Source organism: Vulpes vulpes, chromosome 9 (assembly GCF_048418805.1).
Source record: "Vulpes vulpes isolate BD-2025 chromosome 9, VulVul3, whole genome shotgun sequence".
NCBI lineage: Eukaryota > Metazoa > Chordata > Mammalia > Carnivora > Canidae > Vulpes > Vulpes vulpes.
Genome location: NC_132788.1, coordinates 32,168,180 through 32,188,663, shown reverse-complemented (window position 1 = coordinate 32,188,663; position 20,484 = coordinate 32,168,180). Strand labels below are relative to the sequence as shown.

The 20,484-nt window shown below is 37.8% G+C and overlaps 1 protein-coding gene across 1 annotated transcript in view; it reads right to left on the bottom strand.

Moving 5' to 3' along the window:
• The window catches only part of LOC140594006 (uncharacterized), a 158,565-nt gene that overhangs the window by 23,380 nt on the left and 114,701 nt on the right, over positions 1-20,484 (bottom strand). Inside the window, exons 31-36 of the mRNA XM_072722107.1 lie at positions 19,433-20,380; positions 17,756-17,842; positions 13,522-13,592; positions 12,907-13,000; positions 9,354-9,466; positions 1,689-1,818 (exon numbers count right to left, since the gene is read on the bottom strand). Of these exons, the coding sequence (XP_072578208.1) occupies positions 1,689-1,818; positions 9,354-9,466; positions 12,907-13,000; positions 13,522-13,592; positions 17,756-17,842; positions 19,433-20,380 (1,443 nt within the window). The remainder of the gene's footprint in view (positions 1-1,688; positions 1,819-9,353; positions 9,467-12,906; positions 13,001-13,521; positions 13,593-17,755; positions 17,843-19,432; positions 20,381-20,484) is intronic.

Here is a 20,484-nt window from a genome sequence, read left to right as displayed (position 1 = left end):
CTTTTTAACAAATGGTACTGAGACAAATGGATATCCACACACAAAGTGAAAAAATTAGATCTCTACCTCATAACATATGTACAAACTTAACATGAAATATTAAGAACTAAAATTATAAAACTCAGAAAAAACAGGTGTGTATGTTTGTGATTGCTTTTGGCAAAAGTTTCTTAAATATGGCATCAAAAGACAGAAACAGATTAAGTATTTCATCAAAATTTAAAAAATAAAAACTTCTATGCTTCAAATGTAAGCATCAAGAAAAAGTGAAAAGGCAAGGTGATGAATAAAATATTTGAAAATCATATCCCTGATAAGGGGTCTGTAGTTAGGATATAGATAGAACTCTTACAATAATGAAAAGATAATCCAATATAAAAATGGGCAAAAGAAAGGATTAGTTCTTTAAGCAAGATATAGAAATGAATAATGACCACATATAAAGGTGAGATGCTCAACATCACCAGTTCCAAGAAATATGCAAATTAAAACCACGAGACAGATGGAACTCAACAAGTGTATTATGCTAAGTGAAATAAGTCAGAGAAAGACAAATCCATATGATTTCACTCCTATGTGGGATTAAAAAACAAAACAAAACAAAACAACAGATGAACATAGGGGAAGGGGGCAAAAAAGGAGAGAAAGAGAAGCAAACCGTAGGAGACTCTCAACCATAGAGAATAAACTAAGTGTTGCTGTCGAGGTGGGTGGGGGAGCTAGAAGAGTGATGGGTATTAAGGAAGGCACTTGTACTGATGAGCACCGGGTATTTAAGTGAGGAATCACTAAATTCTACTCCTGACACCAATATTACATATGTCAACTAACGAGAATTCAAATAAAAATTTGAAACAAATGAAAATACCCCTACAACATGTCATTTTACACCCAATAGGATAGGTATAACAAAAACAACAGATAATGACAAACATTGACAAGAATCAGGGAAAATGAGAATCCTCAAACACTGGTGACGTAAATGTAAAATGGTGCAGCCAGTTTGGAAAATAGTCTGGCAGTTCCTCAAAAGGTTTAAACCAAAAATGTTAAAGGTCCTTTAACATATGAACTAACAATTCCATTTATAAGTATATACCCAAGAGAAACGAAATGTTCACGCAAAAGCTTGTACATGTGTATTCACAGCAGCATTATTAACAATAGCCAAAAAGTGTAACAGCCCCAACGTCCACCAAATGATAAATACATAAATAAAATGTGGGCTGTCCGTACGGTGGGATAGTATTCAGAAATAAAAAAATAATGAAGTTCTGACACATGGCACAAAATAAATCTAAAAACATGCTAAACCAAAGAAGGCAGTCACAAAGGATAAAATATTTGGTGATTCCATTGAGATGACATGTCCAAAATCAGCAGCAAATCGATAGAGACAGAGAGGAGAATAGTGACTACCTATGGCTAAGAAGAATAGGGAGGGGGAAACTAGCATGAGGTGACAGTTAAAGGGTATAGGGTTTATTTTTACGGTTATGAAATGTTCTAATATGGATTGTGGTGGTCTTTGAATATGCATCTTATGTTCATTATATCTCAATAAAGTTATTACCAAAAATATATATCAAGTATGTAAGATTAATAGAAAAATCTGTATTTTACTGCTCAAAGCACAGAGGAATTTATTTCCCAATGATTTTAGAGTCCCAAAACTAATTAAAAATTACCTTCTCTTTTAGCATATTAATCTGAATATCCATTTCCGTTTGACTGGTTTTTATATCTCCACAGAAAGGAGGCTCTCCATTTTCATATTTACTTAACATCCTTCTTATCATGTTTAAGAGGTTCTTAAGTCTGCAGAAGGTATAGAATGAGTAAGTCAGGTCCTTTAAGAAGAAATATTTAATACTTACTTAAATAGATAATATGTTCTATCATATAAACAAATCTATAATTATGATATCTCATTTGTTCCAATCTCACATTGTTTGAGAGAATACCAACTAAATTATATTGCTAAGTAAACAAATATGAAAAAGATTTTTTGACACATACGGCAGTTAAAGAGTTAACAGGGTAACTATATTAAGAGTTCTTGTTAGTTATTATTAATATCTATTTTCAGTATGTGAATATAAAAATTAATCTATTATTAGGTAGTAGAGACTAGTAATCCACGGCGAGGAAGAAAAGCATCCCCATCTATTAATGTTTTAAAAAGACGCAAAAATACATTTTGGTACCCACCTACCTCAGTCTACAAGCAGAAAAGAAAATACAGACAAAAAAACACCAAAGGAGAGCATTCAAAACAGAAAGAGAAACAGGAAAGAAAAATATATAAAGTTTGAGTTCATAGGAAGAAGGAAGAGGCAGAGCTTCAGAAGAAAGGAAATCAGCAGAGAGATAATGTATGATGATGGCCTAGGAGACTGTTTTAAACAAAACTCTAATACCTTGGCTAGCACACTCTTAGGAAAGTGAAGGATGCAAAACAATGCAGAGAAACAAAGTTAAATGACAGAAAAGTTTTGACCAATCAGAGCAAAACTTAAATACTCAGCAAATAAGCAGAAAGGAAGCCAGGTGGGAGCTTCAGAGACATCGGAAAGACTTTTTAAAAAATCTGAGTAGTGAAATTGTTCATTTTATTCTTCATTAAGTCAGACATTTATTTTTGTATGAATGATATATTTCATAACTAGAAAATGCAGGAAGAAAATGAAAGCCACTTGATTCAGAGATGGCAGAGCAAGAGGAGAACATTGTTTTGTCTATTCCCAGAAAGTCAGCCAGAGAGCTTTCAAATCATTCTGAACACCTGTGAAATCAACCAGCGATCTAAGGAAAGAATTGCAGCATTTCTACAAATACAAAAGTGACCACTTTCTGCAAGTCTTTTTTAACTTTCACCTTCAGAGCTACATTCTATTCTTTCACCGTATTTAATTTTATATCTATAAACATGTAAGTCCTGCTTGTTTTTCCTTTGGGATATATTTCTCTAACAAACAGACCAAAATATACTTAGGATATGGTATATTGCTCAGTTCTGTTCAACTGCCTGATAATATCCTTTTTATATTTTGACTTTTAATTTCCATTTTTACACTTACATTCTAGCCTTTCGTTGTATTTAATTTTATTTTTGTGTATATACAAGGTTGCCTCTTAACCATTTGGGGATGCAATTTCCTATCAAACTGACCAAAATACACATAGGATCCAGTGTACTGCTCTGCTCAGCTCTCTAGTTATATTATCACCGTTTAAATCTTTTTTGGATTCCGGTCGCTTCTGATTTGTTTAGCATTTATTTCTCTGGGGTCATTCTCGATATTTTTCTATTCTGTTCTCTCACTCATCTCTTCTTCTCGGGACAGAATGACAAGATGGAAAAACTCACCGCCACAAAGAGAACGAGAGGTAGTGCTGACTGCCCGGAACCTAATCAGCATGGATATAAGTAGGAGGCTGGAGCGAGAGTTCAGAACAATGACAATCAAGATGATAGCGGGGCTTAAAAAACACACAGAGGACACTAGAGAATGCCTTTCTGGAGAAACAAAACAACTGATACCTAATCAAGTTGAGCTAAAAAAGGCTAATCTTAGTGAGATGCAATAAAAAATGAAGGTTCTAAGTGCTAGGATAAATGGGGCATAGCAGAGAAGTAGTGATATAGAAGACAAAATGATGGAGAATAAAGAAGCTGAGGAAAAGCGAGAGAAACAACCACTGGACTATTACAGGAGGATTTGAGAGATGAGTCGGTCCACATAGCAAAACAATGTTAGAATAATGGGGATCCCAGAGGAAGAGGGGAAGGAGGGGGCAGAAGGCATATTTGAGCAAATTATAGCAGAGATCTTCCCTCATCTGGGGAAAGATACAGGCACTCAAGTGCCAGGAGGCACAGAGAACCTTCCTCAAAATCAATAAAAAAACAGGTCAACATATCTCAACATATAATAGCAAAGCTTGCAAATTTCAGACACAAAGAGAAAATCCTGAAAGCAGCTTGGAACAAGAGGCCCTGAACCAAGAAGGAGAGAAATACTCGGCTGGCAGCAGATCTATCCAAAGAGACCTAGCAGGCCAGAGAGAGCTGGCCTGATATACTCAGGGTGCTCAATGAGAAGAATCTACAGCCAAGAATTTTATCCAGCAAGGCTCTCATTCAAAATAGAAGGGGAGATAAAAAGCTTCCAGGACAAACAGAAACTAAAAGAATTTGTGATCACTAAACCAGCCCTGCAGGAAGTGGTAAAGGGGAACCTTTAAGCAAACAGAGAGCCCAAAAGTAACACAGACCAGAAAGGAACAGACACAGTACACCCAAACACGGACTTTACACGTAATACACTGGCACTACATTCATATCTTTCCATCGTTACTCTGAATGTAAATAAGCCAAATGCCCCAGTCAAAACACACAGGGTATCACAGTGGATTACCAAAAAAAAAAAAAAGCAAGATCCATCGATATGCTATCTGCAAGAGACTCATTTTAGACACAAAGACAACTCCAGATTGAAGGTGAGGGGGTGGAAAACCATTTATCATATTAAAGGACATTAAAAAAAAAACTGGAGTGGCAATCTTGATATCGGACAAGTTGGATTTTAAACCAAAGACTGCATTAAGAGATGAAGAAACACACTGTGCCATAATTAAAGGGTCTATCCAAAGAGAAAATTGAACAATTATAAGATTTAATGCCTCTTAAGTGGGAGCAGCCAACTACATAAACCAATTTTCTGTTAAGATTCATTTAGTTATTTGACAGAGAGAACAGAAGCAGGGGCAGCAGGAGAGGGAGCAGCAGACTCCCCACTGAACAGGGAGCCTGATCAGGGCTTGATCCCAGGACCCTGAGATCATGACCTGACCGAAGGCAAGGGCTTAACCGACTGAGCCACCCAGGCCACCTTATAAACCAATTAATAGCAAAATTAAAGGAACACATTGATAGTCATACAATAATAGTAGGCACTTTAACACACCACTCACTGTAACGGCCAGATCATCCAAGCAGAAGATCCACGAGGGCACAAGGGCTTTGAATGACACACTGCACAAAATGGACTTCACAGATATCTTCAGAGCATTCCATCCCACGGCAACAGAATACACATTCTTCTCGGGTGCACATGGAACATGTTCCACACTAGATCATGTACTGGGTCCTAAGTGAGGTCTCAACTGATACCAAAAGGTTGGGATCCTTCCCTGCATACTTTCAGACCACAATGCTTTGAAACTGGAACTTGATCACAAGAGGAAATTTGGAAAGAATTCAAATACACGGAGGTTAAAGAATCAAACCAGGGAATTAAAGCACAATTTTAAAAACCTCATAGAAACAAACGAAAACGGAAACACAACTGCTCAAAACATCTGGGATGCAGCAAAGGTCATCGAAGTATATATGGGAAGAGGGAAGTATATAGCAATACAAGCCTTTCTCAAGAAACGAGAAAGGTCCTAAAGTACACAACCTAACCTTACACCTAAAGGAGCTGGAAAAGAACAGAAGATTAAAGCCTAAAACCAGCAGGAGAAGATCTTCATAAAGATCAGAGCAGAAATCAATGAAGTAGAAACCAAAGGAACAGTAGAACAGATCGATCAATGAAATCAGAAGCTGGTTCTTTGACAGAATTAATGAGATCGATAAACCGCTGGCCAGACTTTTCAAAAAGAGAACGGACCCAAAGAAATAAGATGGTGAATGAAAGAAGACAGATCACGACCAGCACCAGAGGAATAGAAACAACTATAAGAACACATTCTGAGCAACTACATGCCAACAAACTAGGCAATCTGGAAGAAATGGATCCCTTCCTATCAAAACTGAAACAGGAAGACACAGAAAACTTGAACAGACCCATAACCAGCAAGGAAATGGAAGCAGTCACCAAAAATCTGCCAACAAACAATGGTCCAGGACCGGGTGGCTTCCCAGGAGAACTCTACCACACATTCCAGGAAGAATTCACCTATTCTTCTGAAGCAGTTTATAAACAATAGAAATGGAAGGGAAACTTTCCAACTCTCTCTGTGAGGCCAGCACTACCCTGATCCCCAAACCAGACCAAGACCCCACCCAAAAGGAGAATTAAGGTCCAATATCCCTGATGAACATGGATGCCAAAATTCTCACCAAGACCCTAGCTGGGAGGATTCAACAACACATTAAAGGATTATTCACCATGTCCAAGTGGGATTTATGCCTGGGCTGTGAGGGTCATTCAACATCTGCAGATGAATCAATGTGATACACTACAGTAATCAAAGAAAGGACAAGAACCACAGGATCCTCTTAGCAGATGGCAGAAAAAGCACTTGACAAAGCGCAGCATCCTTTCTTGATCAATACTCTTCGCAGTGCAGGGAGGGAGGGAACATATCTCAAAATCATAAAAGCCATCTACGAACAGCCCACGCCCAGTCTCATTCTTAATGGGGAAGAACTGAGAGCTTTGCCCGTAAGGTCAGGAACACGACAGGGAGGTCCACTCTCACCCGTGTTGTTCGACATAGCCTCAGCAATTAGACAACAAAAAGAAATAAAAAGGCATCTGAATCAAGAAAGAAGTCAAACCCTCACTTTTTGCAGAGGACATGATATCGTATGTGGAAAACCCCAAAGACTCCACCCCAACATTGCTAGGACTCATAGAGGAATTGCGCAAAGCAGCAGGATATGAAATGCATGCACAGAAATCAGTGGCATTTCTATACACTAACAATGAGACGGAAGAAAGAGAAACTGAGGAGTCCTTCCATGTACCGTTGCACTAAACACCGTAAGATACCTCGGAATAAACCTACGCAAAGAGACAAGGATCTGCACTCTGCAGACGATAGGACATTCTGGAAAGAAATTGAGAAAGACATAAAGAACTGAAATCATTCCATGTTCGTGAATTGGAAGAACAAATATTGTTAAGATGTCTATGCTAGCTTGAGCAATCTCTACATTCAATGCAACCAACTTCTTTTCTTCTTCTTCTTCTTTTTCTTAAAGAGTTTTAATTTATTTATTCATTAGAAACACACACACACACAGAGACAGAGACACATGTAGAGGGAGAAGCAGGCTCCATGCAGGGAGCCCAACGTGGCACTCGATTCTGGGTCTCCAGGATCACGCCCTGGGCTGAAGGCAGCGCTATACCGCTGAGCCACCTGGGCTGCCCCCAACTTCTTTTCACACAGCTGGAGTAAATAATACTAAAATTTGTTTGGAACCTTAGAAGACCCCGAAGAGCCAAAGCTATGCTGAAAAAGGTAGCCAAAGCTGGTGGCATTACAAGCCGGTCTTCAAGCTCTATTGCAATGCTGTGATCAACAGGACAGTATGGTCCTGGCACAAGAGCAGGCATGTCAATCAGTAGACTAGAAGACAAAACCCAGAAGTGGACCTGGACCCTCAACTCTATGGTCCACTCATCTTCAACAATACTCAAAAGAATATCTAATGGAGAGAATACAGTCTCTTCCACAAATGGCATGGGAAACTCAGACCACCATATGTAGAAGAATAAAACTGGACCATTTTCTTACACCGTACACAAAAATAGACTCAAAATGGATGAAACACCCAAAGGTGAGACAGGAATCCATCAAAATCCTAGAGGAGAACACAGCCAGCAACCTCTGTGACCTCGGCTGCAGCAACTTCTTGCTAGACATGTCACCAGATGCCAAAATGACCTACTGGGACTTCATCAAGATAAAACGCTTTTGCACAGCAAGGAAACAGTTGACAAAACCAAAAGACAACTGACAGGATGGGAGAAGGTATTTGCAAATGCCTTATCAGATAAATGGCTGGTATGCAGTCTATAAAGAGCTAATCAAAGTCAACACCCAAAGAAAGATAATCCAATGAAGAAGTGGGCAGAAGAAATGAAAGGACATGTCTCCAAAGAAGACATACAGATGGCCAACAGACATAGGAAAACATGCTCAACATCAGTTGGCATCAGAGAAACACAAGTCAAAAATCACATTGAGTTTTTTTCCCTCACGCCTTTCATAATGGCTAAAATTAGTAGGTCTGGAAATGACAGATGTTGGCAGGAATGCAGAGAAAGGGGGATCCTCTTATGATGTTGGTGGGAATGCAACCTGGTGCAGCCACTCTGCAAATCAGTACCAGAGGTTCCTCAAAGAGTTGAAAAAGGAGCTACCTATGTAAAACCCAGCAATTGCGCTAGAAGGTATGAATCCCAAAGATCATTTTGATCGGCATCCAAAGGGGCACCTGCACCTGTATGTTTATAGCAGTAATATCCTCAATAGCCAAACTAGGAGATCCAATGTTCTTTGAAAGAGGTATGTATAAAGAAGACGTGATATAAATAATCCTATTTATTTATTAGATAGAGAGCGAGGGAGGGGGAGAGAGAACAGAATATTACTCAGCCAATAAACAATGAAATCTTGGGACCCCTGGGTGGCTCAGTGGCTGAGAGTTGGCCTTTGGCTCAGGGCATGATCCCGGGATCAAGTTCCACATCGGGCTCTCTGCACTGAGCCTGCTTCTCCTCCCTCTTGCCTATGTCTCTACCTCTCTATCTCTCACTGTGTGTGTGTGTGTGTGTGTTGTGTGCCCCTCATGAATAAATAAATAATATTTATATAAAAGAAAAATGAAATCTGCCATTTGCAATGATGTGATGGAACGAGAGGGATAATGTTAAGCAAAATATGTCAACTGGAGAAAGAAAATTATCATATGATTTCACTCGTATGTGGAATTTAAGAAACAAAACAGTAGCATAGGGGAAGGGAAGGAAAAGTAAAACAAGACGAAATCAGAAAGGGACACAAACCATAACTCACTCAGTACTAGAAAACAAACTGGGTTGCTGGAGGGGAAGGGATTGTGGGGGATGGGGTAACTGGCTGATGGGTATTAAGGAGGGCACGTGATGGCATGAGCACTGGGTGTTACATAAGAGTGATGAATCACTGAACTCGATCTCTGAAACTAATATTACACTATAAGTTAATTTTTTGAATTTCAAGTAAATAATATAAATAAAAAGAAATACATGCGAAACCAGGTAACTTTTGATGTTGTTACATAATGACACAGATAAGTTTTTAGAGATTAGGATATCTGCTCTAAGAAAAGAACACTATTAAAAGGAAAGATTACCTAAGAACAAAGATATCTTGCAGACTTAATTCAAGGTGGACAATGAAAAGCGCAGTTGACAACATATGTCAAAGGTATTGTTGTTATTATTTAAGGAATCACTGAAGAGTAAATGTAGTATTCTGGCAAGAATTTCTATTTAGGGTTTTATAAAGTACAATTACAGGTAAATTAGTTAATTAATGGTTAAAGTGATGTGAAATATTAGTCTTACCCAGTATTCTCTTTTTCTAATTCCTCATTTTTCTTCACTTCTTGATCCAACCTGAACTGCAAAGACTGTTTCAACTCCATACATTTCTTTAGGCTTTCCTTTTCATCACCACACTTTGGAAACAATTTTTTAAGAACATTAGTTTCAAAAATCGAAAGATTCCTTCTTCTTTTATAAAATGCTATTTCTCATGAATCCATGAGTAATATGTGTTTAGACAGGTTTATAAAATACATATAAAATGTAGATTATGAGCCAAATGACAATGACAAGAAATCTCAAAACTAAAGGATGTTTGTTAAAACAGCTTCAACTGAGTTTATATTTTCATCATTTTTGTTTCTAGAATTTAAATTGCCAACATTTACTTGGGAAATACAGAGGGTTTTAATCCATATTAATACAAGCATTAATGAAAAAAATCTTTAAAGTGGCTATACTTACTTTTGAGTTTCTAGAGATGTCCTAGAAGCAGTTTCACCAACATCTTAAGATACTCGGAGTTTTGTGAGATCACACCTTATTAAGATAGTCTCTGAAAAATTCCCATACTGTCCCCATTAAAATTTTGATGATCATCTGACTTTAGGATGAGATACTCTCCTTCTCTGCAAGATTTCAATTTCTTCTTTTCTATTAACCACTTTTCTCTCTAAATAAAATTTAGGCCTCCCAATATTATATAAAAACATTTCCTTACTCTTGCAGCATTTTCGATCATCTTGCTTTTCCCCTTTCACTGGACTCGAACATTCTTTAATGTGTCATCTCAGCCACAGATTCATCGTTTCATTGCTTCTTTTACACTAAAATCTGACTTTGAATCCTGGAATTCCACTAAAAAATTTTGACGATCATCAAGGATCTTTTTTTTACAAGTCCTGATCCTGCTTTACTTCTCAGCAGCAGCTGAAAACAATGACCACATCTTCCCTCTGCTCTTCTAATCCCATTTCATTTCTAAATTTTCTAAATGACAGCAAATGCTGACATTCAGTCCTTGGACCCTTGCTATTCCTATTTTTCACATCCTCTTAGAGTTCTCCAAATCCCAAGGCTTCAAAACCAGATGCTGTACTCTACATTTTCAGCCTTGGCCCATTTACTGAGGTCATGTATATGCTTCCATCTTCCTTCTAGTTCTTCACAGACAATATTTTCAACCACACATTCAGTACCTGTTACCTGACGTGCATTACCTTTCTAGTTAGCTAATCTGTTATTTTTATATTTTTTAATTTATGTATTTGAGAGAGAGAGCACGAATGGGGAGAGGAGCAGAGACAGAGGGAGAAGCAGACTCCCTGCTGCGGAGGGAGCCTAATGCAGGAGTCGATTCTGGGACCCTGAGATGATGACCTGAGGCAAAGGTAGATGTTTAACCCACTAAGCCACACAGGCGCCTCACACAACTAACCTTGTAGACTTTATCTTGACTCTTTTTGGCATTACTTTGAGTGTATTATTTTTTAAAGATTTTATTTATTCATTTATTCATGAGAGGTACAGAGGGAGAGGGTGGGAGGGGGGAGAGGCAGAGAGAGAGAGAGAGGCAAAGCGACAGGTAGAGGAAGAAGCAGGCTCCATGCAGGGAGCCTCATGGAGGATTCAATCCCAGGACTCCAGGATCATGCCCTGAGCTGAAGGCAGACGCTTAATGCAGGAGCCACCCGGGCGTCCCGAGTGTATTATTTTTTAATCTTGGGGGGGGGCACCCTTACCCTCAGGATGCTGACCCACTGTACTTTGAGTATTTTGTTCAGAGGCTTAAGTCAGCTAGAGTTAACTCTCCTTCCCAATCCAGGTTTCTTCACCTCAAAATGGTGTCCGTGAAATATCTTAACACAGACATAGTCTCTGTCCTGGGGATTCATGAGGTGAGAACCTTCTAGAGAAATTTGGGCTATGAATTAAGTTGCTGGAAAGCTATTTAAGTTTTTATTTTATAGGGGAAGCTTAAAGTGGCTAATAATTTTATACCATAACCCTAATTCATTTCTGTAGGAATCTACAGAATATCTATGGATATTCTTACAAACTCTGTAATATGTGATGGCTTCCCTAATAGATTCCTGTGTGATATTGTAGGGGGACAACTCATGGCACTCTCAGTCAGCGACAAGACTCCTTATCAACATGTTGTCAAGTTAACTGCATGAAAAGTACAGCAAAACAACTTGAGCAGTTTTATATGAAGTCAGGAAAAAAAGTTTTTTTCGATGTTTCTTTGGCCACAGAAAGGACCAGTCAACAGAATGTGCTAGTTCCCCCGATAGGTACGATCGTTTAATGAAATTTGCATGTACCTAACTTTTGTCACTGAAAGAAACTAGTTGTAGGTCCATCTACCTCATAGTTCCAACTTAGAAGTCCCAAAGCAATCTTCTCATCTTAAATCATTGGTAGCCACTAGGTATGAATGGCACGATAATCCTATACTGCTTGCACGATAATCCTATACTGCTTGTAAATGGTTATATAGTTTTCACTACCCATCAATAAACTGGAGTCCTGGATTGCACATTAATCTTTTCTGAGACTGGACTGTTAAATCTCTGAAAGTATGATTAACAGAAAAACATTCGTTTCTGAACTTGCTCTGAATGCTGCGAGCACTAGGCAACTCTACAAGGCCCTGACCGAGCAGTCATTTCTACTTTTTCACTGGCATCTCTTTTTCTTTACAAAATCCAACAAGGAGAAAACTACATCCCTTTGAGAAAAATGTTTGCATAATTACCTAGTAGTCATTCTACTTTTTTCTAAGATTTTATTTATTTATTTATGAGAGACACACAAACACACACACACAGAGGCAGAGACACATGCAGAGGAGGAGCAGGCTCCATGCAGGGAGCCCCATGTGGGACTCAATCCGGGGACTGCAGGATCATGCCCTGGGCCCAAGGCAGCCACCAAACCACTGAGCCACCCAGGGATCCCCCTCGTAGTCATTCTTAATGAAGACAACACATTACCAATTTGTAATTACAAATCACTACAAATTATTAGTAAAGTAATTCATTCTCAAAATCTCAGTGAAGGGTTTAGATTACAAGAGACAGTCAGCATTCAAGATCAAATTATTACTCAAAGTTTGGGGAATTTTAAACATATTGAAAAATATTAGCAGGGACTCAGACATTAGTATACCAATATTCATAGCAGCATTACCAACAATAGCTAAGAGGTAGAAAAACCCAAACGATCACTGACAGATACACAAAATGTATAAATATATATATTTATAATATATAATATAATATAAAATTATAATATATAAATGTATTTATAAATATATAAATATATAAAATACTGCTTGCTAGGCTATCACAATCCTTTTTATTAAAATCTTACTACAAAAATGATTAATTTATGCATTCAGTCAACTTTATCTATAAAGAGAAATTATACCGAGTAGTTAAAGAGCAACCATATGGATAAATATTTTTATGAGTGAGAATTTTCATATTATCCAAAATGTTCTTATATACTACTACGAGAGATATAAAAATTCCTTCTCCTTAGGACAGAAATTAGGAGACTGACTTACCGAACTTGTACTTAACAGGTCTTTCTGAAGCTGTTCAATTTCGCCTGCTTGCTCCTTGATTGTAACTTTTAACTTGGCATTTTCAACTTCAAGCCTAAAATGCATATTTTAAAATATTTATTTCTCAGACACAAATTTTAAACATTCCACATAATTTCTAATCAAACATCTAAAGGTCTTGCATAAATTCTTAAAAATTTAAAAAGTAGATTTGGCAATTGTGCCATTTTTCTGGTTGTGTTTTGGGGTTAATGTACAAAATTTAAAGATCCTAAGCAAAAATTATGCATTTCAAAATCCCACAAAGCTGATATTTTTACCCAGCTAAACAATGATATATTTATCATAATGGATATATTTCTCATACTATACTACTACTTATCTGCTTTACAAATACTCAAGTTATTTTCTGTGCTGCTTTCAATTGTACTGTTGCGGAACGCCTGGGTGGCTCAGTGGTTGAGCGTCTCCCTGTGGATCAAGGCATGATTCTGGAGTCCCAGAATCGAGTTCTGCATCAGGCTTCCTGTAGGGAGGCTGCTTCTCCCTCTGCCTATGTCTCTGCCTCTCTCTGTGTCTCTCATGAATAAATAAAATCTTTAAAAAAAATTGTACTTTTTCTCGTGGTCTCGTGACTTCTCAATACATCTTACAATCTTGGTATGTTGATCCTCTGCTTCTTGTACCTAAAATAGAAAAGAAATACTTTTAACTACTGACAATCTAGTATAAAACCACCACCATCTGTTTTTGTAAATACAATGTCACTGGACGCAGCCACATTTTCCTCTGCATACTGATTTAAGGCTACCCCAGAATTATATTGCTACAATAGTGACCTATGACTTGCAAAGTCCAAAATATTTACAATCCCCCGACAGAAAAGCTTTCTGACCACTCTTCTAGTATTAAAAAACAACATTCTAACGTTTTTAAATTATATTTTATCAGGTACACATATAAATTTACATATTGTTCAAAGAGGAAAAACAGGAAATTACCTTATGGTAAACTTTTGTAGTTTTCTATTCCAAGCACCACATCAATTATAATTTTAAATATTCACATTTACAAATCACCATGGGCATTCCAGTGATTATACAACATGCTGCTTTCAGGGACAATCAGATATTTCAAGTAACAGCTTCAGAGGCAGGATATCTGTAGGAACCAGAATGCCTGGATCTGAATTCCCAACTCCCCTGGGCATTAGCTGTTTGACCTTGAAAAATTACTTCAAATTTCTGTGTCTCAGTGTCTTCATGTGTAAAATGAAGTTAATAATAGTATCTACCTCACTGTGATAGTCGGAAAGTTTAAATTAGGGAATATACATAAACTACTTAGAAGAGTATGTGGCACGTACCAAATTCTAAGTGTCTGCAATTAGCATTATTATTGTTGCTGTGTTTTATGTTCTAATGATAGTTGATATTTTAGGCAGACGGCAGGGCAATGGAAGTGATCTCTTATACAAGTTATATTGAAACCATTCTTCATACCACTGAAAGCGGTAGCAAATGGGGAGCATAAGGCCCAGGATATAGCCTCAGGACTTCAAAACACTTTCACTACAGGTGCCTCAGTGGCTCAGTCAGTTAGGCATCTGCTGTGGGCTCAGATCATGATTTTGGGGTCCTGGGATTGAGACCCCAATATCAGGTTCCCTGCTCAGCAGGGAGCCTGCTTCTCCCTTTCTCTCTGCCCCTCCCCCTGCTTGTGCACTCATGTTCTTTCTCTTCTCTTGTCTTCACTTCACTTCTCCTCTCTCTCTCTCTCTCTCTCTCTCTCACACACACACACAAATAAAATCTTAAAAGAAGGGATGCCTGGGTGGCTCAGCGGTTGGGCATCTGCCTTTGGCTCAGGGCTTGATCCTAGAGTCCTGGGATCAAGTCCCACATCAGGCTTCCTGCATGGAGCCTACTTCTCTCTCTGCCCGTGTCTCTGCCTCTCTCTCTCTCTGTCTGTCTCTCATGAGTAAATAAACAAAAGTTAAAAAAAAAATTTTTTTAATCTTAATAAAAAGGTTTCACAAATTCCACTAGCCAATGGTACTTTCCTCCACTTATAATAATTTTAATTTACCTCCTCTCTATACTACTCAGTGGACAAAGCTCATGGACTACAGTGCAAACAGTAACTCCTACACTGCGTGATACATAACTTACATGACCATCAGAGGCAAGGTAAAGCCACTGACGTGGAAATAATGGACTCTTGCTAAATCAATGTTCCCAAATCATTTCACGTTCATATTGTTCATCTTAGCAACTGTTTATGTTAGAGGGCTTTAGCAAGTACTCTGATGAGTAGAGATTAAGTAAGGCTCCGTGGTGTGGCATATCAGAAAAGCTGCCCCCAGGAGCACCTGGCTGGTTCAGTTAAAAGAACATCCAACTGTTAACCTTCAGGTTGTGTTCAAGCCCCACAATAGACGTAATGATTATATAAATAAATAAACTTAAAAAAAATTTAAAAACCTGTCCTCAGAGCTTTATAATTGGTAAAGAGCTGGAACTCTGTAAATCTCAGTTCTGGTTGCACAATGAAGGCAGGCATATTTAGACTGTTTTGCCATAATCAGAAAAACCAGCATCCGATTGAACACTTTGCCCGATCAGATTAAATACTTTCAGTTTTACACTTAACTGCTTAAAATACATTTAGAATACAGCTTTGTTATGTCAATGTGTTTCAATCAGAAATTACTGCTATGGTATAAGTACTTAATTTTATCCTAAAAACTGTTAAGATACTCTCAAATTTATGCAAGGATAGGTACCATACACATAAAATATTTTCCCTCTTACATACATTTGTACATAGGAAGACAGAATTATCGCTCATAAAAAAAAAATAGAAACAATGTAAACTAAAGGACTAAACTGGTCTGCACAGACCAGAGAATATGGGTGAAGAAAGTAAGTTCAGGGGGATTTAGAATAATCAGAGAAAGCCTCATGGAGAATGAGAGACAATGAGCCAGGTCTCAATAGTGTAGGATTAGGCAAGAGGAAGGGAAACTAAAAGGACAGAAAGGGTAGAATGAGTTAAAAAAAAAAAAAAAAAAAGCTGAGAGATGGTAAAATCACCCCAATTAACTTAAAGGATAAAATCTGATGGCGGGGAAATACAAACAGATGTCCAGACAACAACTAAATCAATGTTCACAGCAGCATTATTATGGGCCACAAAGTGGAAATAACCCGAAGGTGCATTAAATGATGAATCAACAAGGGCTTTAGCCCACAATGGAGGACTGTCTGACCAGAAAAAGAAATGAAGCACTGACATATGCTAGAACACAGGTGAACCCTGAAAACAGGAAGTGAAAGAAGCAAGTCACAAAGGACCACACACTGTGTGACTCCCTTTATATGAAACATTCACAATAGGCAACTGTATGCAGACAAGAAGTAGATTCCTGGTTGCTGGAGATCAGGGGCAACAGCTAAGGGTTTTTTTTCAGGGTCATGAAAATGTTCTATCTGATGGCAGTGATAGTTGCAAAACCCTATAAATAGATTCAGCGACAACTACACATGTTAAATGGGTCAACTGTACGGTAGGTGTATTTATAGCTTAATAAACCTTTTAAAAAGAGCCAATGGCAGGACCTAGATAATTTTCTTAATTCTCTCTTTTGGCTGTATATACATCATCTGAATATTTCCATGCATTTTTAATATATAAGTATTAAAAATGGGGCAGCCCCAGTGGCGCAGCGGTTTAGCGCCGCCTGAAGCCCGGGGTGTGATCTTGGGGACCTGGGATCGAGTCCCACGTCAGGCTGCCTGCATGGAGCCTGCTTCTCCCTCTGCCTGTGTCTCTGCCTCTCTCTCTCTCTCTCTCTCTCTCTGTCTCTCTAAATAAATAAATAAATAAATAAATAAATAAATAAATAAATCTTTTAAAAAATATTCAAAATGTAAATATTTTATAATATTTATAAATAAATATATAAAAGGAAAAGAAAATGAAGGAAACGACTCAGTTCTACTAGTCGTAACCTTTCTTTACAAGTTTTCCTGAAGTCAGTAGAGTCTATATCCATCAATAAAAGTGAAGATGAGAAATAAGACGATTTTCTGAAACATTCTATTAAACCGTATCTTCTGATTTTATCTAACTCACCTCATCATGGTAATAGAGATCTCATTAAAAAACATTGTTTAGGGGGGATCCCTGGGTGGCGCAGCGGTTTGGCGCCTGCCTTTGGCCCGGGGCGCGATCCTGGAGACCGGGGATCGAATCCCACATCGGGCTCCCGGTGCATGGAGCCTGCTTCTCCCTCTGCCTGTGTCTCTGCCTCTCTCTCTATCTCTCTGTGACTATCATAAATAAATAAAAATTAAAAAAAAAAAAACATTGTTTAGGGCATTTGGGTGGCTCAGCTGGTTGAAGCGTCCAACTCATGATTTCAGCTCAGGTCATGATCTCATTGGTGGTGGGATTAAGCTGGCATGGGGCTCTGTACTCGGCAGGGAATCTCCTGGAAATTCTTTCTCTCTCCCTGTGCCCCTCCCCCTACTCATGAGTGTGCATGGACATGCATTCTCTCTCTGTCTCTCAAATAAATAAATAAATCTTTAAAAAAATTGTATAGCAGGAAAAAATCCCTCAACTTCTGTGAATGGGTAAATGCTGTAAGAAAAAACATGTAACACAGATGGCAGAATGAAAAGTCAGAATTTAATAAATAGGCGCATGGTGAAGACACTAAAATTATGAGAAATTGAAATGAAAATACAAAAGAAAGTGGTCCATGGAAATTAGCATCCTAAAACACTTTATATTATTTAACCAGCTACAGATGAACTGTTGACATGTTATATGTAATACATACCTGACGTTTGATTCGATTGCATATTTTCTTTAAATCCTGTATCTCATCTTCTAACTTAGTACAACAATGTGATAACTCCAGTGAAGCCTGTGACATAGATTGCTTTTTTAGGGTATTGGACAGTTCTTGTTGAAGTTCTCTCATAACTACCTAAGAAGACCTTCTGTTACTGATTTTAGAAATCATCCTACTATTATGTTAATAATATAGAATTCTAACATATGTACTTTACCACCACATACATCAACTCACCTTCTATTCCTAGAATGTACACACTGCTGTTAACTGAATTCACTTAAAGACACAAAAAGTGTTATCCTCCTGCCTAGTCAGTATTATGTTACTTAGATAATTATTTCAGCCCCACTCTCCATTCCTTCTTGATGAATTTGCAAAGCTTCCCAGCTTGCTGAAGTCTCAAAAAGAAATGGGTATTATACAGGTGAGACTAGCAGTGGTAAATTCTACATTAATGAAACGTTTTCTCTCTTTTTTTTATTAGAGGCTAAACTTAACTTCCAAGTTCTTCACATACTCAATCCTCTGCTCAAATCCTTCCAATAGGTTACTATCTCAGAACAAAAGTGAAGTCATACTAATGGCCCTCAAGCCCCCTAGATAACCTGGCTTCTGCCTCCCTCCTGGCCTCAGAGCTCCTAGAGCTCCCTCCCCTGTTCATTCTCACTCCACTCCTGCTATACAAGAATCCTGCCACCCCTCCCTCAGTAGCTTGAAAATGGAGATCCAGTGCCAAATTAATAAATCACAAAGATACAATTCTATTGGAAAATTTTAAGCCCAAATGGTAGTTACTTGAGTTTTGAAATGAGCAAATTATTTGAAAAATGCTTAAATTATAAACTGTAGTGGGAAGATGAAATCAAATACAGTTTTGCTAAGTCACCAGTTATCCCAAATTATGATTTAGTGAAAAGTAGATGCCTTCAAAGAGTTAAAAGGTCACAAGAATAAATTATTTGAGACTAAACATTTAAATTTACATAAAGAAAAAGTATGCTAACTGAAAATGTTTAAAAAGCTATCAAAAAAAAAAAAAGTACTGAGATACAGCACCTACACTTCAGTTCATGTGACAAATCTGGAGTTAGTTGTCAAGTTAATCCACTTATTTGAACCTCAATGTCAAAACACTCAGGTATGAGCATTTCCACTTATCTGTTCATCATGGTATTAAAATGTGGTGACAAGAATTAAAATTATTTTAATAGTATTAACAATAAATTATTAATATCAGACTCCTTTCTTTAACAATGTATAACTTAGCCTCTTGAGGTTTCTCATAGATGACGCGGCATTTTTATTCAAATTAAAGCACCTCTCACGTCTCATTTTTATTTGCTGGATAAGTTATGCTGACTGATAGTGTCTATTTTTTTTTTTTATATTCAACTAGATTCAAAATTGACCCATAATCATTCAGGTCGTGATCTCGGGGTCATGAAGTGGAGCTCTGCACTGGGCACAGAGCCCACTTTGGATTCTCTCTCCCTCTCCATCTGCATCTGCCCCACTCCCACTTAGGTGCAGGTGCACTCTTTCTCTTAAAAAAACAAACAAACAAACAAACAAAAAACAGTACTAATAAGCCATAACCAAACATTACTTTGAATTTTCTAACAGGAAGCTTGAAAAATATTTGTCTTTCTGAATACTTACTTCTCTTCCTTCTTTCTCCTTTTTATACGTATATATTCTTTCTATTAAATGTTTCCACTCATTGATTAACTCCTTATTTCTTTCTTGCAGTAGAAGACTTTGTTTTTCACTCTCAGCTTGAAGAGTTCTTACAATAACCTGAACCTGGTCTTTGAGATCAATTCTAGTCTTTTCTTTACACTCCACTCTGCTGTAGCCATCATCTAGTTGCTCTCGGAGCAACGTATTTTCACTTTGCGGTTGAGATAATCTCTCTTCCAAGGATTCGTGCTTTCCAACGTATTTATTCACTTTATCTTGTTCATTTTGAGATTTCTGCTCAATTTCCATCTTCTGGTCCTGTGTTTGTTTTAGGTTTCCTTGTAAATGTTCTAAAGCCAAAGTCTTTTGTCTGAGAGCGTCTCTTTTAGACTGGAGCTCAATTTCTAGGGTATTGAATTTACTTTTGGCTTCAGAAAGTTGCTGAGAAAGCACCTCATTGTTATCTTTCAGGTTAGACATCTCAAAGTTCATTTTGCCCTGTAAATGACACCACTCCTCTTTTGCTCTCTGCAAAGCAAGTTCTAGGTCTCTTTTTGATGCCTGACTTTGATCATGATCCTCTACAGCTGTAGTGAGTCTAGCTTGGTATGACTGAAGTTTTGCTTCCAGTCTTTCTCTGTTTAGCTTTTCATCCTGGAGTTCATGCTGAGTATTCTCAGTTGTCACAACATTCAGCTGCCCACTAGATTGGAATACTGTATTGGTTAATGTGACGTCATTCAATTTTATGGCGTTTTGAAGACTGTCATTCTTCTCTTTTTCAATTGCAGTGTCTTCACAATATTTTTCCTTTTCCTGCTTCTGAATCCTTATTGTGTCTATTTCCAGTCTTAGCGTGGCAATTTCATGTTGCAACGTGCGGTTTTCATGTAACAGACCTTTATCTTTTTCATGAGGAGGAGAAACCTAATAAAACAAGAGTCTTTTAGCTGGAACTCAATGACATTATCATGATTTTCTCTGAAATCAAAGAATATCCTATGTTTATGCAAAGAGGACGTTGCAGTTAA